Raw genomic sequence first — 23,145 nt, forward strand, 5'->3', positions numbered from 1 at the left:
AAACGCTTACATCCGTCTACTTGAATGACCAAGTCGGTACGCTTGAGCTTACCCAGGCGCCAGGCTCAAGGGCAGACCCATACGGACTCACAGGGAGATGCTAAAACATGCCAGTCTTCTCTTTTGAATCGAAGAAGGGTTTAAGGCAGTAACAACAGGGACTACAAAATTAGATTGGGTCCAGAGACCTCTTCCCTCCCACAGCGAGTGTGCTGTGGTGTCTTCAGTTACAGTATCAGGAGAACACAGCACGAAGTGTCTTCATAACCAAGATTTGTTCTAGTATAAGCAAGTTTTGATCCATCTAGTTTACATTGCATCAAAGCAGCTCATGGAGTTAACCCTTTCAGCATCAGCCATTCCCAAAATTTAGAAAGCATCATCTCAGTTCAGTCTGACAAAGCAAGTCGGAAGCACTGCAACAATCCAGAACACGCAGAAATTACCCAGCTAGCGCAAAGTAATGATTTGGGTTTATGGCACAGCACTATCCACGCAATACTTAAATTCCTCCTTGTTTCACAAACAAAACCCAAGGTAAATACGCAGTGCTGTATCACTGGCTACGCAACTAAATGTCCTGTGTAGTTCAGCCCAGGGACCTTCCGTGATGCAACGGAAGTTACAGTCATGCCCCCGCTGGTCTCGCTGAGGGAACCTTCCGGTGCCGTTGAAAGAAAGTGCCACAGCTGCCGAAACCAGGCGGGGAACACGGCCATTCTTCCCGGCAGAGCCATCACCAGCCAGCCGAGTCTCTACGCAATGGGGTCGAACGCCACACTTGTACACTCAGAAAGGGGGAGCACAGGGAACTGGTCCTGCACCCGTGGGCAGGAATAAGCACAGCTCAGGAAGTAGTTTTTATTCAGCTTTTTATGTATAACAAAATTGCAAGGATGCACACATCCACCTTAAGAGTTACACTTGATTTACACTTTCGTTCCTCTCCCTGCTCACCCTACATTTGGCACAGTAGCAGTTCCAAGGTTTTTCATACTTTACATCTGAGTTTGAGACAGCAAATGCTTTTTGTATAAAAAAAACCCCTACAATTGTTAAGTTAACAAAAATAATCTGAAAAATGTCTGGTATTAAACTCTGGTTCACTGACATGCAAACAATCCTTTTTAATGATGACAAAATTTCCATTTCAGGCACTCCACTTTATGACAAGATCATTTAAAAAAAAAAAAAATCTTATTTCATTGCTCTACAGAGAATAATATTCCACCCTAAGTTTTCAAGGCACGATTTCTATGTGAAGTTATTTGCCGTAACTAAGTTTTTTTAAAAAAATAATTGTATGACAAAGTTCCGTAAGTTCTCTTTAAAAACCAAAGGTAGTCTTCTGTAACGCATTAATTTTACCTCAGCTACATTCTACTGGCAGTTTACAGGAAGTTCATGACACCACGTCCAACTATTCTCTCATATCTTCACACTCGATTGCAATTTGGTTTTTAGAAATATTTACAAGGCAATTCTGCCAAGTGTTGAAGTGTCAAGAGCTTGTGCCAATGTTATTCACAGACATGACCACAAAAAGAACCACCCTCCAAAATTAAGCCTGCTGTGGTCTCGGGAATAATTTGTTGATGAGCTTGTCAAAGTCTGCAGTATTCAAAATGTCAACACCACAACGGTATCTTAAACTTTAAGAATGCTCACTAATGGGCAAGCATTTTGCAGTTGAAATCAATTCAATTAATTTAATTATTATCAAGGAGGTTTTAATTTTTCATGTTAGACTTCAGTTTATGGATAAACAGCTAAAGTGTATTTGCAGAGTACCTTGACTCATGGCATAACTGCTGAGAGAAAGGAAAAAGAAGGCGGGCAAAGGAAGGCAGCCCTGGGCTACTGATGCTAGAGTTTCTCAGAAGAGGCAAGTGCCCTCACATTCTACATAGCTGAGCAGAAAACAGAACTCGTTCAAGAAGCTCAGCTGCTTAAACTCAAGAAAACAACCCCTTTCCCCAGAAGGCAGCAACAAGCAACGTTCACTGTTACTCCATTCAGTTTTGCCAGTTCGTAAACCAGTACTTGTTATGAGATGGGTCTTCTAGAATTATAAACTTTAACACCATTCTGCATTGAGGAGCGAGCATATTTTGTCAGAAGAGCACCAACTGTCTGCTTCTCTGCACATAAGTCTCTATAGAGGAAACAGAGCAGATAACATCGGCATTAGAGATATTCTCGTACAAAATGAATCCCTGAAATACTTGTAAATATAGCAATAAACTGGATTAGGGTCTTGTGAGAAAAAAACCCCAAAATACTACTGTAACTGTCACCTAATGCTCTAAATTACCTCAAGTTTAGAACTTGGCTTGACATTTAAGCAACAGGCAAAACTACGCTATTTACTTCAGAAACAAGAATTTTGGGTTTTAGAGGGGCTGGTTGGTTTTTATAATTACTGTTCTCAAATGGGTTTTCCATCTAGCAAAACAGTTAGCTTTGAGCTACATAATTACACTACAGTAAATTTAGAGCCACTTGTAAAGGTTTGACAGAGTTACTTCTGGGTTACCATCTGTATCTGCTCACGTGGGTCCTGGCTGGGCATTCCAGACAGCGCTGTCGTGCACATGTTAACCACCAAGAGAACAAAGGATTCAGCACAAGAAGCACTACTGCTCTGTAGTTCTTGGGTTCCAAGTACAGAGACTGATTATAAATGTCAGGAGGTTTATCCTTTGAGTTAAGTCTGCCTCAGTCAGAGTTATTGCCCATTCAAATTTAGTAGGATCAGCTTTTTACACAAGTTTAAATCCAATGAATGTAGCTACAGCTCCCAGTTCTATTCATACAGAATTTGTATTAATTTAAAATGGAAAGTACAGTATTTGAGGCAATCATGGCTGACAAGAAGTCAGCTATGCAAAAAAGGGGAGAATACAACGCTAATTGTATTTTAATAAAAAGAAGTACATCCTTACTGTATATAAGGGGTAATATCCTCTTCTGTCCACTTTCCCCGTATGCTGAATAAGCTGTTGAATCTTTCCTGGTTGTCTTCAGGCAAGTCTTCTACTTTTAGCAGAAAGATGGTCTCTGGTCTTAAGCTTTTATCCACAAGAGCCAAGCCCTGTAGATCAGCATCAGAGAGAAAATGTTAAGTAAAGACAAAACAATCCTCCTCCTTTCTGGCAATAATCCATACAAGTTGTCCTTTGCACCTCCAAAGCCTTCTAAAACTGCACTGCTAGAGGCGAGGTGAAAGCGCATCACAAAGGCGCTGGTTTACAGGCAGTTTGTGTCATTTGCTTGATGACAAGAAGGGAGGGGGAAATCCATTAAGTCCCAACATCTCTCTACGTCCTTCATCCTTCGAGCAGAAGGATTTTCATAGTCCTTGTGACTCTACCAGCTGTCACTACAGTCTGCTCAACAACAGCTTCAGCTTCTGTTCTAGTTACAAGCGTTAACTGTACAGCTGCAACTTTTCTTCAAACGGTGAAACACGCCAGACTTACAGAAACCCGAACTGTCATGATTCCAGACTACTGATGCTCACAGAGGATGTCCTAAGTACTTTAACTTGAAAGGTGACAGAAATAACACAATCTCCAGTAATCGATAAAATCTACCTGTGACAAGTCGGCTAACAGCCCACTCACGAAAGAATCCACACTTCATTACGTTTTTACCTTAAGCTGATCAAGCCTTGTTGTCATCCCTTCAGGGACACTTTGTTGCCAGACTTCTTGAAACTCCGACAGATTGAATTTAACTGCATTTTGCAAAAGCATTTGCGCTATAGCTCTACATATTTTATCTTCACGCATTTCAAAGTAAACCTCCCCTGTTGAGAAACAAAAAACAATGTATCTTGGGTTCTTGCTTTCTGATAAAAGAACAGAGAAGAGCCTTGTGTTTCCATTCTGTTCTACAGTCTTCCACAAACCAACTATCCTGATTTTTCTTTTCCTCAGGGAGTAACCTGACCTGGTGTTACTTTGGATAAATGATGTTATCTTGTCCTTCTCAAGAATAAATTAAGCAGAATATTATGTGTGCGCCACACCGTCCAAGCTACAGCATGAATTCATATCAACTGATCCCTGCCCAACATTTTCTTTTCCCCTGTCCGCAATAACACTGATTTTCCTACAGCTTTCACTCCTATTTCTGAACGGCTTGTATTAAAGTGTTTGCTGTCTGTGGTTGAATAATTAAGCAAAACTTTCACTTCCTTAATCATCCTTACAATATGAAATGATTAAGTGAATAGGAAGATTTTCTTTTAATTCTCACTGCCTTGGACTAAAATTCTCCGCACAATGTCAGGTATAAACACTTCCTTCCACTTTTCCAGCCGTCTGGACTTCCTGCAACTCAATCTGGTTCCTTGTGCAACCAGCCTAAGTATACCAAGACGACAATCTGTGTCACTCCAACTACTTTCCTATGCCCTTTAAGGCTGAGTGCAGCTCCCACTTCGGCCAAAGGTGAGATGAAAGCCACTGTGGGAAAGAGTTCAGACTGAGGTTCAGGCACCAAAATATTATGTGTATATGTGAGATCTTGTGGTGCAGTTCAAGACACCAAAGGCAGATGCCTACTTCAGGCAAGCTGAATTCAGGCATATCTACATGCCATTGACTATTCACAATGGTACAATTAATTGCTTAAACACACGATATCTGAGACCTCCTAGAGTATCTAAAGAGAGATTCCATCTAAATTTTACAAATTTAGTCACAAAATTATGGCTTGTAGACACCTAATAAATCAGCTACCTCTGATAGTTCCTGACTTTTCCCTAGTGCCTTGTACTGTTCAATAGTCCTTTTTCCTATGAAACTTTCTCTAACAATTTTACTGATCTTTAGCTCGCTGTTTGCTCCCTCCTTTTACCAGCATCTTAGCAAATTCATTCGTTTGGGCCATCCTCACAAAATCTGCATTTACTCATGAATAACTATTTCCTTTATGCAAAATTAAAATAGGCACGCTTTCCCAAACTTACCATCATCAGTGTATTTCCTTCCATAGCTTAAAAGAATATGTTCTATCATCTCTCTGGGAAAAAAAAAAAAAAAAAAAAAAAAAAAAGTTTTAAAACTGTTCATTAGGACATTACAGAAACAGTTAGCAAGACGATGAAGGGACAGGTAAAGTAAACTCAAGCTGAATGGAGGACAGGACACATCCTCATGGCTGAAATGAACAACTTGATAAAAACTTAGAAGTAAGTTAAAAGAGGACAAGAGGCAACAAACGGGACGGATGGGAGTTAATTGAGCATGTCACCCCCAAAAATGTCTTCCACTTCCTAGTTGCAACTAGCAAAGACTAGAAGGTGTACGGAGAATAAGAAAGAGACTCCTACAATGTCACTTCTTTCTGATGAGAAGTGACACAAGTAGCAAATCTGGCAGTTAATTATCCCTTACTGAATAGTAGGCATTTTTCTACAACTCTGGCACAAAATTACAGCCTAACTGCATACACTAATATTAAAGCGAGATTTCTTTTTTGAGCAAAAAGCCAAATAAATGGAAAATGCTACTTACTGTAAACTTAAAGACTTTGCTTGAACAGTAATCTTGACTTATTTCATGGCCGCAAGGGGCAGCACAATGAACTCAACTCTTACACTCTGAATTCAGTGTTACACCAGAAAACATACCACTATCTCAGACATTATGCAAGAGGTAAACTAAACATTTTTGGCTACCTACAGCTTCAGAACAAGTATTTCAAGATGGTCAGTGATTTACGGCTTAAGGACTGCTACTTCATCATTTACCATTCAGTAGCAATGTTTCTACTATTGAATCAATGGTAATATTACCAATAGACACTAAAATCAGTTTAATAGCCTGCCTGTCTGAACTATTAATGCCCTTGTATATTTTGGGGCTAAAGAAAACATATCATTAACACCATGGTAACAGCAATCTAGAGTTATAAGATTATAATTCTAATAATAATTAATAACTATTGTAGTTAGTGATAGTTAATAATGATTGTAGACAACTTTAAGTACTAAAAGTACTTACGTGGGCTCTAAAGATCCAAGTTCCTCAAGGCAGGTACGTAAAGGAACCTTACTTAAAGACCAGGACTCTGAGTCTATTAGCTGAGTCACGTGATTCAAGAGTTTCATCTCATAGTCAAATTCTAGAATTCTCCAATATCCTGCCGAACAAAAAAACCCCACAAAACAGTGTTAGAAGGAAAACATTAACACCTTAATTCTGTTCCCTTGAGGATATATTACAGGAGTCTGGATATTTAGGTCACACCTTTACAAAGAACAGCAACAGCATTCTGTCCTGTTCAGGATTAAAAGTGAGAAAAAGAACAGAATAGTAAGAGCAAATATAAAGGAGAAAGAAATTAAATCATCTCAATTGTTCGTAACTGTTTATGTAGATTAACTGCCACAGATTCAAAGACACTACAAATCCCATCCCAAGATGAATCAGATCTGGAAAAACTAATAACTAATTCAGACACAGAACTGCATGAACAGAACTGGCTGCACTGGCCCTGCAAAGTGGCAGTTCAGGTCCAGCCAAGCACACAGAAAATCCAGATGTGACAAAGCACATATCCGGTACAACGGTGCTGTGCGGCTGTACACTACAAGGAAAGTCACCTCTGAGACTCTCCTCGCCTACCTTATGGGACGGGATAGAGAAGACGGAGCAGAAGTCTTCCCAGTGGTGCTCAGCAGTGAGACAGGAAGCAACAAGCACAAGTTGCAACATGGGAAACCCCAGCTGGGTATTACGAGAATTTTTTTCCCCTTGAGGATAGTCAAACATTGGAACAACCCGGACAGAGGTTGTGCAATCTCCATCCTTGGAAATGCTGAGAACTCAAGCAGCCCAAGCCCTGAGCAGCCAGCTCCAAGCTGGCCCTGTTCTAAAGCAGGGCTTTGGACCCGATAACCTCCAGAGCTCAGTTCTGCCCTGTGTTACTCTCTGACTCTAGGACTGCTGTCGCCTGGCATCCGGGTGAGGGTTTGGGCTTGGTTGTGAGCAGGACCTGTCCCAAGGTGCGGCACTTGTACCAGCCCTGCCTCACCCGGATGAGAAGCAGTACCCACTCATCCATGAAGAGGGTAACCAGCCCAAAAATATTTATGTTATGGATGGGATACTCTGATGCCAATGTGGAAGCAAAGAAGGAATTACCCTGGGAGGAGCCAGACTGGTCAATGCCTGCTCAGTTTTATCCTTTTGATCAGCTTCACAGCAGCAAAGGATATAGGAAATATGGAAGCAGATCTTAGTACTTTGAAGTAACTTGCACCTTGAAAGACAAGGATGTGGAACGGGCCTTAGAAAAAGGAGACACAGATATTTTAGGAAAAAAAAAAAATCACCAGGGTTATTTCCTCATAGACAATACTGTTCTTTAGAGATAAATACCTTCAATTTTGCAGGCATCTATAACCTGCAATTGGTGCAATATTTCTTCTTCACTCGCTTGAATCAGACTTAACAGATCTTCTGTTGTATACTGCAACAAGGGAAAAAAAAGAAGAAAATAAAACTGGTTATCCTTACCCTTCCTATGCTTCGGCAAGCATGCTAAATGCCTTATAGATATAATGAAAGAAAGACTGAGAAGATTTTTTTTTCCCCCCAGACTCTGTATTTTCTAAGGTTTACTACACTCTTTGAAACTTCTTCTGAAACTTACAGAGTTTTCTCAAAGGGTTTTTCAATATAAAAACCAGTCTAAGTACAGGGAAGTCTTTGTGTCATGCATAAGAATATACAGTCTGTAGTCCCAGAATGTCAAACTAGCCCAAATAAGCACCGTAAGTAAAGTATCACAGCAAGAATGAAAAGTGAATGTGCTAATAATTATCAACTTGTTTAGAATAGTAGGCTTAAAAAAGCAACTCAAAGCAGCACTGTGAAAACATGGAAGCAAAGGTATTTTTCTAGTTAAGAATGTACCTTCACTTTAATTTGCCCATTACCAATTCAAGAAAGTAATTTACGTAGTTGATTTACCTTCGAAAATGTCAAAGTCTGATCTTTCTGACTATCTGGCCCTTCATATGGATCTTCCATTAAAAGCTTCCTCAGTTTCTTCAATTTCGGTCGACGTCTCCTTAATTCCCAATAGTTATTGGAGAAACCAGCAATCTGCAAGAAAAAACAGTGACTACCATTTTGATCTACCATTTGGATTCAAAGAAGCTTACCAAAAATTATCAGCGGAAAGTGTTAATCTCATCACTGAGAAGAATTTATTAATAGGGTAATGACTTTAACGATGAAACAATCACGGTAATGTTTTCAATAAAAAAAAAAAAAAATACCGCAGGCAATGTAAAATAAGAACTCACTGTTGGTTGATAAAAATATGTCCCTAGTGCATATGACAAGGGAACAACTCGTCTCCACATGCAAATGACAGAATATCACCACGGGATATCTTCCTGCAAAGTCCTCATCAACATTTATTTTCCTCTTAATACTAAGTTATATTACTGCCATAAACCTCCTCCTGTATTATCCTGTTTCCACCTTCCCTATGTCCCATGCTTAGTATCTACTTCATGGTCTTTTTACACAGTAATGAATCACCACATCACTAAGCTCAAGTGAAACAGACATTAACGAGTCAGTAAGCTACAGTTGCACACAACCAGCCAGACATCTCTGTTCCTTACTCTGATTCACACACAAATCTAAAGGGTGCAACAGGCAGCTCAGGTGCAATCGATTCAACAACACTAATCTAATAAAACTTTACCTCCAGAGTAATCCTGAGGTGTTTCATGGGGCACAGCTTGGACTTCCTAGAAGATTCTTTGAAGAGGACAGAGTATCGGGGGCCTTTCAGCGTTGTTTCTGCTGTTTACCAAACCAACGGAAGTGGGAACAACAGAGGCAGAATAGGCTCCAGGTTCGTGAGTCCTGACCCAACGACGAGCCCCTTGTACAAAACTCTCCACGAAAAACCCTCCAGATAGTACTTTAAAATACCCTAAATGCTTTACTGGACTTTTTTTTTTTTAAAGATCATCCCAAAACTTTAAAATAATGTTCCTCTTATATCAGCTATAAGCAAACCACCTATATGTACAAGTCCTATCCAAATTCTAACAGAGAGGAAGCTCTCAGGTTTTAATCTAGCTATTCCATAGCTTCCTTGGCAGAAAATTCAGGTAAATACTAACTACGTGACAAACTGCTAAGTTTTTTTTTCCCCTCCATGCCAAATATTTACCCAAGTGTTATATTTTTTTTTCCTGACAAATTCTTTTCTGAGCAATTTGGTAATGAACAAGAAGGTACTCTGCATAGAAAAGAACATAATTCTAATTTATAATCCAAAGCTCATAACTGGAGCCGATCTGTATAAGGCAAGTAAAATGGCAGATGCTTTGGCCGTGAGCATTAGCCTTGCAAGTGGTACAAAGAGCAGCACCGAGACTGCAGGAAAAGGGCAGTGAAGCCCCAAAATACTGAATAAACACAGTATATTTTGCTGCGTTTCACGATTTGCAGTGTCAATACACCACGTAACATTTTTGAAAACATTAAGAAAGCTCCTAGAAATAAAACTCTAAAAATAATTCCTAAGCAAATCACATTTATATTATGTTGACACGTGTGACTTCAGAGGATTAGTGAGATCATTAAACAACAAAAAAAGAATACGGAAGAATATTACTTCCTCATTAACCTACTTTAGTTTGATTTAACTTTTTCTATTAACTGAACTGCTCACTTCACAGAAGAAATGATGTTGCTTTGATTATTATGTTCATCTAAGGACATCCAGGATTACTCCTCAATGATGTAATTATATCCATTACAGCAAATAATGACCTAGTAATAATATTTGCCTAAATATTTTTAGTAGAATTTTATTAACTATGCTTCAGAAGAGCAGACAACAACCAATTCCTTAAACCGAGAACTCTCAAATCATTCACTCCATCAAATCTTTCCAGACGCTAGTCAAAAGAGTCGCCTTTGAATGTATTTCTGTATTTAAAAAATAATATTCAGGCATGACATGGTATAATCTGCCTTTTGGGGAAAGCACTCCTAAGAATCAATTTGCAGCCAGCTTATTTTAAAAATAGCTGCTAACACTGAGAAATTTAGATTTTCTTTGAAAACTTTTAATACCTACCACAAGTAATTACTATCCTCTGAAAATAAACCAAAGTTTTAACTTCTTAGAAACAATAATTATCATACATTATGGACAAAGTTCAGTTGCCTAAAGAAAGGCCCTAGAGCCATTTTGGACACCCTAAGATATAGCGTTCCCCCTCCATATAAAGCATATTTTTAAAGACACCCTCCTGGGGCTGTTCAATATACAAAGAACCTACAGGAGACTCACGTCCTTCTGCAGTGGCAGCTCACAGCTAGACCAATACCACAAAGCATCTAAAATGGCATTAGAAGCCTATGTTTAGGCAACTGAATCCCAGCTGGGTTTCACTTATGCATCTTGGATAAAACACAAGAAATTATAGAGAATAAGAAAGTAGAGAATTAAAGCAAACAAACAAGAACCCAGAAAGACATACCTGTGAATGAATAATATTACAAGACGCTTGATCTGCCTTCAGCTGTTCTGGGGTTTTGCAACCAGGAATAAACAGCAGCATATTTGAGGTATCTGCTATTTTCATGTCGTAAGTTTTATCTTTGCTGCACAACACTGCTTGTTCATCCTTTTCACCGCGGATTACTAGGCTGGAAAAAAAACCAGCACAAAAATAAAGATGTATTCTTTTACCTCTGTTTCAGGATCAACACCTATTAAAGTTGTCTGATACTTTTTCACATTTATAGATTGGTAAAGAAGTTATAAATTGCAGTTCTATTTGGTAGCAACACTCACAGTATACCAAAATATAAAGATGTAATACTCAATTAATCTAAAACGTTTTAACACTATGGGTTTTGCTCACCTTTTTGAGTTTTCCCACTCTGAAAGACAAGTATTCAAGGTTTTTCCTGCAGATTGCAGTTGAATGTCCTCACCTGCCTTTTCACACAACCCCCCCTAAAACACTGATTAGGTGATGCTTAAAGCCTGAACTAGTTCACTAATCTTAGAAATGAGATTACAACTAGAATTATTCTTTAATGAAGACTGAAACTGGCCCATTGTGAAGCAAGAAAGCAAACAGAAATTGTGTCAGTTGTGCAGCATCCTTCAGATAATTCCCTCTCAAAAACATGCACATTTTCTTGCAATAATTCCAAGCAGGAAACCATCTTCTAGAGCATTTCAGTACAAAAGAATCAATGCAAATCCCCCCTCTTCAGCTCACATACTTGATTAAAGAGAGATTCTTAGTGAGGATGTGATAAATACCAAAGCAGGACCACAACAGGGGAACATTCAGTTCCTCTCAGGCTACACTACCGTGCTCACATTCAAATCCATCAAACTGCTTATCTTGCTTCCAAACGCCTGCATGTGTGAACAAAGCTCAGCGGTGCCCCAAGTGGCCCTCAGGCCTCTAACCCATGACACTTACCAATACTACACCAAGTACGAAAAGAGTTATACATCTCTGAGGACGATTTTCTTTGGAGGGAGTTCTAATATTGTATCATTTTAAACATTTTTATTATGTCACTGGCATTGCAGCAAGGAAGAAATTTTAAAATGGTATGAAAAACTTTATCTAGAGTCTGCTCTTGGTCCAGTTAGGTATCAGGTAAGCATCCTACCAAATGCCTGTATGTCCTTCGCTGTCCTGTTTGTCTAACTTGTAGGCACCCTGCCATCCACCCAACCTCAAAGAGTTTCAATAAGAAAATCTCAGAAGCCAGAGGGATTCTTTTAAAGACATAATCTCCTTTCCCAAACACAAATTTTTAGGCATCTATCTTTATATGCCTGGCAAGAACACTCCTCGAGTTTGGCTAGAAGTGTCACGAGAAGCAATTTTTCCATATGCACGAAACAAACAAGCAAACAAAGAACAGTCACCAATACAACAGCCTACAGCAGTGGGAAACTTCAATAATAAATTTGCGACTCTGACCAGCTTGGATAGTCTGGGAACAGGAACCTTTCGGTCCTTGTCACCGACTCCCACTGTACCAACACATCAACCATCCCCCGCCCCACCTTTTTTTCCTTGTTTTTTAACCCACACAACACTTACAGCGTAAGTACAGCGGGGCGAACTGTAAAGGGTGGAAAACTCCAGCTTTCCCGCCGCGGGGCTGGCCTAACCCTATCCTTCGAGCCTACCTCCGGTCGCCATTCGGGTCACCGGGCCCCAAGCGGCGACACCCTCCCCGCCCTCCAGGGGGCGCCCAACCCCGCCCGTACCTGCGTCCCGCCTCCAGCTCGGCACAGAGGCCCGGCTCCAGCTGCAGCAGGCAGCACTCGCCGGTACCGGCCTGCGGCCCGAAGCTGAGGCAGTGTACGGCCGGCAGCAGCTCCGCCGGGTTCAGTTTGGCCGTTTGTAACGTAGCGTCTACCTCCGCGCGGCTCCGCATGGCCTCCGCCAGCTCGACCCCGCCGCGAAAAACCGCGCCGCACCAGCCCCCGCCCCTACTGAGGCGGTGCCGGTCGCGGCGGGGAGGCGGGAGACCGGGGCTGGGTTGATTCTCTGGTTCACTGCAACGCGCCCGGCCGTAGTCGGCGGGGAGGGCGGGCGGCAACAGCTCGGGGTTCCACCGAGGGGAACCGGTCTCGGCAGCGGCAGCCGGTTCCCGCCCGCCGAGGCCCGGCCCGGCCCAGCCCGCAGGGTTGCTGCTGCAGCGCCGGGTGTGATCCGGGACAAGCCTCCCGATTTCTGTCCGGCTGCGCTAGAGCCAGGCCGGGCTGCAATAAAATCTCCCTCTCTGCCAATAAAATGACATAAAAATCCACAAAATGCCCTAAATAAATCTATGAAATACAACAAAAAGCTCCCAATATGGGAGTCCCAGCTCAGCTCTGAGGCGGCACCCTCTAGGTATTTCCTTGACACCAGAGCAGGGCAGCACGGTGGAGAGAGGGAGGCCGCCGTTACAGGGCCTGGATGTGGGTGGGAAGGCATGGGGAGAGGCAGCTGCCGGTGGGCACCCACCAGCGCCACCCTCCCCTTCTCCTGTCACGACAGCTGTGGGGATAGTCTGACCGAAGGCAAGTGTCTGCTGGCTCGTCACCACATGGTCCCTTGGGACAGGGACTGCACAGGCCCCGCAGAGGGGTTCATCTCACCGTGACTCAGGGCCCAGCTGGGCTTTGCGCCCTGGCCTGACCTGCATCGCTGTGAAGGCAGGCTTGAGCTAAAGCCATGACAGAGGTGAGTAAAAACAGCAGGCAAGAGCTATTACTGTAATGGAAACAGTCCACAGCTAGGAAGTCTATGGACATCCTTACACCATAAGAAAAAAACAACAGCAGAGTCTCAGAAGACAGCGTCTCAGCGCCACTGGGAGTCAGTCCTCTGCAAGAAGCAGCACAGGGTGCCTCTTCCCTGCCTCGTCCAGGATGGCCGGCTCCCCAAATGCTCTTGCTACGGGGCACATTAACAGTCGGCCTACTAGCGTGCAAGTCCTAGCTGTCTGCTGTGTACATTAGCTAGCAAATAATTACTTTGTGTTCCTAAGTTGTGTGTATCTGCTTGCAGAGTCCCTCTGTGCTCGGTATAAGCCTGCACCAAATGACCCAGACATTCGTGTTGGAACCAGAAGCAGGCAACGGTGGGACATGCTGGCTTGGGTCGGTACCCAGCCCAGCAGAGAGTAACTGTTGTTATATGTGACTCAATCAGGCGTCTTCTGCCTTCAGAAGGTCCTTTGCCTGAGTGGTGCCAGGGAGGCAATTGGCCTTGGAGAAAACTTAGACTGAAGTAATGAGGCAGTTACCTCTATCACATGTGCAGTGGCTTGTTCAAAGACTCAACCATTTGTGGTGTTTTCATGTTGTATTTCAGTTATTGGAAGGTGGACATACAGTCATTGTGTACCCAGGCAAACTGAGACACTATGACTTTGGTTGGTTTCTACTACTGTGTAGGTGCAGACTGACATGTGTACAGCCTTATCTGAGACTGTTACATTTCGCTTTAATGTAAATCTGCTCCTGCAGACCTCCAAGTGTGAAAATTGCTGTTCTGCCAAGTAAATGCTCACACGTTTACTAACTGTTTAAATAGCAGCTTAATTATGCTGGGTTTAATTTATACCTTAATTTGTACAATTTCCCAATGACCTTGCATGCCTGCTTCTCCTTTTTCCTTTTCCTTCTGTGGAATAATAAAAAAAAAAATTCTGATATAGCCAAGGAACTTAATTCAATGTATGAATTCATGGAGTTTGTACCTTAAGAGCTCTGCTACGTAACAGAAACCCAATGGGAAGAAAATCACTGAATGTTATTCAGGAGTTGGCACTGATCTGTGGTCAGGACATTTGAGACTGAGCCAAATATTTACCCTAGGTATTATTTTTTCCAACTAGTTTTGTTTATCCTAGTAGTTCTGATTGTAGATGCTTTTTATCTCGTGTCCTAAGGAGCTGAAAAGTATATGCTTGTGCTGCCTGCCATCTTTTTCTGCCTGACCCTCACTTACTGGAAATTGCTATTCAAGTTCAGGCAAATTTGGCAGGTAAAGTTCCTAGAAGTTTTGTGAAAATCAACATCTGGACGATATATTGGAGCCCCTACTTAGGGGAAAGCAGCTCTAATCCATTCTGAAAGGCAGAAGCCAACTGGCCTATCAGCAAAAACATGGACATAAATCTATAGGAAACATGCCTCGTTTCTCAGGAAACAACTTGTATTATGCTTCTGTTTTCACTGAGAATGCTTTAGAGCAGTGACCTAACTGACAAAAACTGGTTTGTGTAGGAACTCACGAAGTTAGTGTCTTGAAACACAGATGAATCATTTAATGAATTTGGATTGCATAGAAAATGAGATGCTGAACTATCCATGTTGCTGTCAATTTATAACGAAATGGTAAGGGAGCTTGGTAGGATCCTGAAATTACTTTATATTGATACTGTGAGATTATTTATTTGCTCTGGAGTTGCTGTAGCATAAATGAGTACCATTTTTAACTTTGAGCTAGTAGGGTTGGCTGAAACTGTCAGGCTTCAGGAGCATGTAACATCATGGTACAAGCAGGGGTGAAACTCTCCTGTAGCAGAATGGAAAAAAGAGTTGAGGAAGCAATTATTCCATTCCAATTTAACTGATCACCAGCTGAAATCAGTCCACCAAGGAGCACATTAAGTGACTGCTGTTGAGTGTACAGCTGAGAGGTACACTTCTTTTGACAGGTCTCGGTATAAGGGAGAATTGGACTGGACTGCTAAACGATCTGCATCCTTAGCTGGGCTGGGGAGGGGAGGCAGGAATGAAGTCAAGTCTCAAGCAAGATAAGCTTTGGTGTAGTCTTTCAATTGACTAATGTTAATGGAAATTAGTGTTAACAGAATCTGGTTGACTAACGTTGAGTGAAGTTGGTAAAGCAGAAAATGGATTGTTGAAGATTATTATAGTCTTGCCTTTGATGTTCCTGGCCCTGTATAATGTTTCCCAGGACTCAAACATCAAGGATGTGAACAGCAAAATAAATGAAGGGCAGCTGTGACAAATCAAAGAAAGGAAGTTCGAATAACTCCAAAGCTCCACAACTAAAACATAAAACAATGAACTGTGAGATAACATAACATAATGTTATAACAGTGCACATTACCGGCATCAGGCTCTAGGCAGCACTTTAGGAGGATGACTTCTCAGGTGTGATTTCAGTTCAAGTGCTGGGAGTTCTACAGCAAAATGTAGTGAGAAAACTGGGCTACGTGAAATGGGGTGTTTAAATGTTAAAGAAGGATGTACACACTGGAAACTTCTGAATGTCCTTCAAAGCACAACATAGATAGCTGTGAAAACAAAAAGATAATAAAGCCAGCACTGGAAAAACTGGCACAGCGCCAAAGTTGAATACCGTAACACATTATCAGCCTGGTGATAATTACAGAATTCACAGTTACAATTCTCGGAGATTGTTCCACAAGAGAGGCTCAGTCTGATTAATGCCTCACAAAACTTAGTTCAAGAATTTATTTTTTCAGCTGAAACGCCACCTGCAATATTCAAAAGTAGCATGTGTGTTACATATTCACCCATTAAATGACAGTTTCTCATTGTCTAGAAATACCTGTCAGTGGGCGTGCCCATTGTGCTTCAACACCGAAGCTGACTGTGGCAGCTGGACCTGTAGGTGGGACTGGAGTTAGAGCACAAGAGCTCTGAATGCCATTTCAGCATGTCACAGACTCCTGTGAGACACTGGGAGAATAACTGTCTACAATGAACATGCTACATTTCCTTCCTAGGAAAACAAGAAAGAGAAAAAAAGAGGCAGAAAATATAATGATGCCGTGGTGCACACATATCTTGAATGATGATTTCCTAGTCTGTCTCAAATGTCAGAACTGGGGAATACCACTGAAATGAACAGAAAGTAAGTTATAGATAACAGAAAAAAAGACCTTTCTATCCAACTCATTGTGGAACTTGTGATATGTGATCGTAGTCAAAATGAGTGCGATCCACAAAAGAGTTAGACAAATCCATAAAGGTTTGATGTGCTTGTCTCTGTTAATCACAATCATAGAACAGAATCCCAGAATCATTAGGTTGGAAAAGACCTCAAAGATCATCAAGTCCAACTGTCAATCCAACACCACCATGCCCACTAAACCATGTCCTGAAGCACTACACCTACATGGTTTTTGAACACCTCCAGGGATGGTGACTCCACCACTTCCCTGGGCAGCCTGTTCCAATGTTTGACCACTCTTTCAATACAGAAATTTTTCCTAATGTCCAATCTAAACCTCCTCTGGTGCAACTTGAGGCCATTTCCCCTCGTCCTACTGCTTGTTACCTAGAAGAAGAGACTGACCCCCACCTCACTGCAACCTCCTTTCAGGTAGTTGTAGAGAGCCATAAGGTCTCCCCTCAGCCTCCTCTTCTCCAGGCTAAACAACCCCAGGTCCCTCAGCCGCTCCTCATCAGACCTGTTCTCCAGACCCCTCACCAGCTTCATGGCCCTTCTCTGGACACGCTCCAGCACCTCAATGTCCTTCTTCCAGTGAGGGGCCCAACACCACACACAATATCTGAGGTGCGGCCTCACCAGTGCCGAGTACAGGGGCACGATCACCTCCCTGCTCCTGCTGGCCACACTGTTTCTGATACAGGCCAGGATGCTGTTGGCCTTCTTGGCCACCTGGGCACACTGCTGGCTCATGTTAACCCAACTGTCAACCAGCACCCCCAGGTCCTTTTCTGCTGGGTACCTTTCCAGCCACTCACCCCCAAGCCTGTAGCGCTGCATGGGGTTGTTGGTGACTCAAGTGCAGGACCCGGCACTTGGCCTTGTTGAACCTCATAGCACTGGCCTCAGCCCATCGATCCAGCCTGTCCAGATCCCTCTGCAGAGCCTTCCTACCCTCGAGCAGATCAACGCTCCCACCCAATTTAGTGTCATCTGCAAACTCACTGAGGGAGCACTCAGTCCCCCCATCCAGATCATCAATAAAGACATTAAACAAGACCAGCCCCAAAACTGAGCCCTGGGGAACACCGCTTGTGACCGGCTGCCCCCTGGATTGAACTCCATTCCCCACAACTCTGTGCTTGGCCGTGCAGCCAGTTTTTTACCCAGCGCAGAGTAAACCTGTCTAGGCCATGAGCCGCCAGCTTCTCTAGGAGAATGTTGTGGGAGACAGTGTCAAAGCTTTACTGAAGTCCAGGTTGATGATATCCACAGCCTTTCCCTCATCGACTAGGCAGGTCACCTGGTATTAGAAGGAGATCAGGTTGGTTAAGCAGGACCAGTGTTCAGGTTTGAGTCATAGCTCAGGACCCTAAATAAACTCAGACCCCCTAAATTACCAGAGCACACACTCTTCTGTTCTCCATTGGAGTTGGTTATTGAGTAAGATGTGTTTTTAATTTTTTTTACTTTTTTTTTTAAATGAATAGCTAAAATAGCAAAGCAGTGGCTTGCATATTCTGTGTTCCAGATGTTGATTAATTTGTATTATCATGTCCCAGTGCAACTGTCATACCTGATGATGTCAGGCATTAAAGCACCGCAAAGCAGGAGATAACAAGTCCAAGACTCAAACAAAGAAAAATTTCAGCCAATTAGTAGAATAACCAGATAGCTCATTGCTACCTCACGTAAGTGCTGTCTTGTCACTCTTATTAGGCCAAGAGGGAGATCTAAAACAGTTATATTCAAATTAGGAGAAAATAAACAGTTGTAACCAAACCTAGATATTTGTGTAAACTATACAATAGCTTGGAGTATCTTGGTGACATAAAATTGGTTCTGTGCTGGAAACAGTGGAGAAGAAACACTCAAGAACAAAGCTGGAGAGCATATGCCAAACTAGCCAGGTCTCAAAAACCAACACATTTAGGAAATAACTGAGAATTTCACAGTACAGACTGTGCCCAGACGCCCAATGCTGATGAGACTAGTGCTTAGATTCCTGTTTAGCTGTTATGTCATTTCTCTGCAAGGACAGCACATGTCACTGCAAACAAAGCCAGAGGATGATGTCATGCCACGCTCGTGTCATTCATGATAAGGTGGGGTAAACCTGAACCAGCTGGTACCCAGCCTACATTTGTAGCTTCTCGACCCAGCCTCAGCCAGTCAGCCAGGACATTCTTAGCTACAGAGCATGTCCTCACAGTGTAAATGCTCGTGCAGTAGGTGGGAAGGGGCTATGATTTCTGTTAACCTTGGCATGGAAGAGCAGGACATTTTTTTCAAGACTATATTAATTATAGGGACCTTTTAGATTTAGGCGTGCATGTCATTTAATGCATGAGTACACCACGAAAGTCTTTTTGCTCCATCTACATTTTTCTGGATAGATTTCCAGAGTGCTTCTACCACAGCAAAAACTGTAGTTCAGACTCATCTGATTTTGCTACTTGGCAAAACTAACAGCAGTTCTTTACTACAGGCCCTGAAATTTGATCACATAATACACCTGCTGCTAAAATTATTTTAACATAATAATAAACTTAATATTTAATATAATAATAAACAGTGTTATCTCCTAGTATCTAGGAGATAAATGTCTGTAGATAAATGGAATTAAATGTGGGGTTTTTTAAAATACTTTGTAGAGTGTTTTGTGTCTAATTTCAAGGCTCAGTCTGGACACTCATTAATAGAGACGTACTAAGCATCAGTATGTGACATCTGGTAAGTTATCATATCATCATACTTCTTGATTAGTTAGTATCTGTGTAGTAGTTACCTCAGAAAGTTTTTTTGCCATTAATCTGTTATTTTTTGAGGCATTGCTAGGGCTAAGTGTTACAAGTATATCCCAGCAAAGCACCTACCTATAATATCTGTATGAATATAAAATAAATAAATATGTAGATTAATTAATGTGAAAGCCAAAGCTGTATTATGCAAAATATTAGGGAAAAAAAAAGGAAGATGCATCAAATATTCTATTTGTGAAGGGTATACAACAGAGGAGTAGAGTGGTGCTGGAAAACACCAGTGAAAAATAGCAGGATGAAAACTCGAATGAGGACCATGAAGAAGCCAGTATAGAAAAAGCTCCTGTGACAAAAGGAGCAGAAGCCTTACACAGGGAAAAATTCGAACAATACAGATAAGTATATCGTAAGAATTCTGTCCAAAATCCCCAATGTTGGCAGAACAAATATCTGATTCTGTTAAATTCTAGTTGTTTCTCTTGTTCCTACTTATAGGGCCTTCTAGTCTCACCCACATTCATGTTAAACAATGAGATCTCAGGCTGGAGTCTTCAAAGAATTACCAGTTCTCTCAATTTTGTCATTCTCAACTTTCCTCCTGGTGCTGAAATGTTAGATGAGCAGGCTGTCCCCTTCTCATCCTGCTCCCCGGTATACCTAGGAGTCCTTCTAGTCCCATGACATTTTTGTCTCCCAACCATCTGCCTGACATGACAGTGGAAAAAAACTCTGCAGACATCTCTGCAAGAAACACTTTGTTCTGAGGATTTCCATCTACCTCCCTCATCAGGTATTATTGGGGCCTATGCCTGGAGCGTGAATGTTCCCATATCTATTATATATTTTATATTTTTCTCAGAAGATCCTAACCATCTGTATCTTTTTTTTCTCCTGCTGCAAATACTAGAGCTTGTCATGAGGCCAAAGATTTTTCCATTGTAATCACTGTGTCAATGAGTAGCTGGAATTTTTTTCTTACAACTCTGTGAGTAATGATTAGTAGTGAGTATAGCACAAGGGATATCTGGGTCTTGAGATGCTGAACAATTTGACATCATGTGTAAGCTATAACCAGGACAACAGCAGTAACTTTCCATTCATTGGATGTTTTGGCCTCTCAGATCTCCAATTACTCTTGAGTCAGAAAATAAATTCATTGCCTGTACAGTTAGGAGAGATCCTTGTCCTCTCGTCTGCTCCCATCCAGGTGCTGGAGACTGGGTCATCAGTTTTGGCACGGACCTTACCTAATAGAATTGCCTTTCCCTGGGAAATTGTTGGGTAAGTGGATGATGAGGCTGTTCTCATCATGAACGGCTTCAGAAGAGATGCGGTGTGAGGCTTGAGGGAGATACTGCACTTCAAGCCCTCTTTGGAGAGCTAAATGAGCTTCCCCCCCAAATTTAACAATTTGAATGAGAGAAACATCAGCAAATAAGAAATGTGGGAACCTTCAATTACAAATGCTATGCAAGTTCCATTCCTGGCGAAGTGGGCGCTGGGGTCTACCCAACTGGGTTACAGGAGAAGCACAGGTGTAGCTGGTCCTGTTCCACGGTGAGGACATGCAGTAAGTGGGTCTCCTGAGATGCTTCCAGGCCAGTTTTCCATACTGACCTCTTTAAGAGTGACAACTGGGAAGGCTTCTCTCCAAAAAGAGGAGTTAGTGCAGCCAGGGAGGAAAGGTCTCGTCTCTCTGCTGGTTGCTGTGGAGGCAGGCAGCATCCCACAGTGAAAACACTGTAATACAGAAGGGAAAAGCTCTGAGGGATGTCACAAAGACGATTTATTCCTTCCATCTCCTGCCTCAGCCTGGCTCTATTACTGCTGTCTTCCTTCCAGCTCCTTCCCTTCATTCTCCCCTCTCTTTTCTTCAGCTCAAGTCCCACTTCTGTTCTTAGTGAGACTCTATTCTCCCCATTCCTTTTCTCTTCACAGCTCTTTCCTGTACCTTTTCATCCTCCCTCTTCCCTGGGGGAACATGCCTTGGTGAAGTTTTCTTCCTGGACACAACAACTAAAGACTGATTTTCTGAAGCTTTTTTTCTGCTGACATTTTGAGAACAGGACAGCGTTCACACTACAGTTCAGCACTTGGCGATATTGTTACCAGGTTCTGTAATTCAAGAGACCTGAATTTGTTCTCATGAGAAAACCTTGCTATGTTTCTGCTTCATCCCAGTTATGTCTGTTGGTGCCTCCTTCCACCAGTTCCTTTGGCGCCCAGTTTCCCTGATGCAGAGCTGCAGCAAAACTCTTTCTCCATAAAGAATTCTGGCTCTCTATAGCGCCAAAAATACCTCCTCTTTGGTTTGTTAAGGTACTTTGCACCATCCAGGTGTCTGGCATTAACCCTGCCATTCGAACCCTAGGTTCTGAACAAAGAAATCCCTTGGGCAATTATACCCTTACAATCTATGCCCCTGCCCCTCACACGCTTTTCACGTGTCTTTCGTGTGTCTTTTGTTCCAACAGTGATTTCTGGTCTGGGATCAGAAGGTGTTAGAAAGCACCTTATTGGAGTCTTTCAGTGTCTCCAGGCAGGCCGTTATCTTGTCAAGTTGCAGCTTCTGCTGACGGTTGTAACCTCCTTATCCTCTGGTTTGCGCTGGCTCTGGAGCCCCTCTTTTGCTTAACTAGGTAAAAGTTCAGCATATCTAGGTGAAAGTTCACAGCTGGTGGCCTAAGGCTTCAGCCAATCTAGCTACTCATGCTAAGTAAGTAATGCTAAACAAACCAGGTACCAAACCACACAGTATTACACTAGGACCCCTGCATCCCAATGTTCAGCGATTGTCTCTGAGAGGTTCATTCCATTTAAAAGTTACTTATTTAAGCTAAATGACTAGTATTTCTTAACAAGTTCAGTAAAGGGACTGGTCATCTGATCATTTTGATATACCTCAGTGCAACGCAGTATCTGATTTATAAGCGTGTTGTACTGAGTTTATCTCATTGTTTCAGCACTCTAAGAGATCCACAAATATTTTGGGAACCCAGGAGGACCCAAACAAACACCTCCCTTCAAGGTGCTTTCATAACAGAGAATATTGACCTATCTAGTATTTTACTGACTTTTAATTTTTCATTTTGACCAGATTGGGTAGTTATTTTGGTGTTCATTGTGGAGGGAAGTTAATGATGATGGAGTCAAGTACGTTTGTGTTTGTAATCCTGTGCAAAGATCATATTGTATAAAGATTATTCTCTCACATTAGCTTAATTTAACAGTCTTTTTGCTTTTGTTGAGCTTCAATTCACAACAATTCTCTAGTAGGCATTTTCATACTTAAATTCTTGAAAGGACCACAGGGTGGCAGCGTGATTAAACACATATCTACTGGAAAGAGTTTATTATGTAGAGTGAGGTGAGCCAGAATGGCTGCTGGTGGGGGTTATCCCAGTGGAGCTGAGTGATGCCGTCGGTTTGTAGCGTTTCTGACGCCTCGCAGCACTGAGGGCACAATTGCAATGTGCCGTGCCTGCCGGCTGTGCCCCGCCGAGGCCTGTCAGCCTGGAGGAGCAGCTTCGCTGGCAGGTGTTCCTCAACCACAGGATGTCTCTGTGTGCCGCACAGCCTCATCTAACGACAGGACGTGATGTGGGTAAGGATGGAGAGGACGCTGAAACCTCTGCTTTGCAGAGCACTCTTTGACAAAGGCTGTTTTTCTTTATTAAAAGCTTCATCAGTCATAGAGGAGTATGATTCTCTATCTCATGGCAGCAGCTGCTTGGCATCCTGTCAAACCATTTGCATCTGTTCCTGTCACCAGAACCACATATCCACAGATACGTGCGCCCTGCATGCTTGCACCCACCACCTACCCCAAACTCTGGCTGTGGGGCTTTCTCCAGGGCGTGGAAGAGCCAGACCGCCTAAGGTAGTGTGCTCCGTCATGGGTAG

General features: G+C 42.3%; 1 protein-coding gene across 1 annotated transcript; it reads right to left on the reverse strand.

Annotated features, from left to right (window-relative positions):
• Positions 1-1,193: 1,193 nt before the first annotated feature.
• On the reverse strand, positions 1,194-12,473 carry DSCC1 (DNA replication and sister chromatid cohesion 1). Its single transcript, XM_009952770.2, has 9 exons — positions 12,304-12,473; positions 10,535-10,703; positions 7,989-8,123; positions 7,395-7,485; positions 6,015-6,153; positions 4,979-5,031; positions 3,657-3,811; positions 2,946-3,094; positions 1,194-2,155 (listed from the first exon to the last, which is right to left on the reverse strand). Exons 1-9 carry the CDS (start codon positions 12,471-12,473, stop codon positions 2,047-2,049), a joined length of 1,170 nt encoding a protein of 389 aa, XP_009951072.2. The 3' UTR covers positions 1,194-2,046.
• Positions 12,474-23,145: the final 10,672 nt, after the last annotated feature.

This window comes from Leptosomus discolor, chromosome 5 (assembly GCF_034619465.1).
Source record: "Leptosomus discolor isolate bLepDis1 chromosome 5, bLepDis1.hap2, whole genome shotgun sequence".
Classification (NCBI taxonomy): Eukaryota; Metazoa; Chordata; class Aves; order Leptosomiformes; family Leptosomidae; genus Leptosomus; species Leptosomus discolor.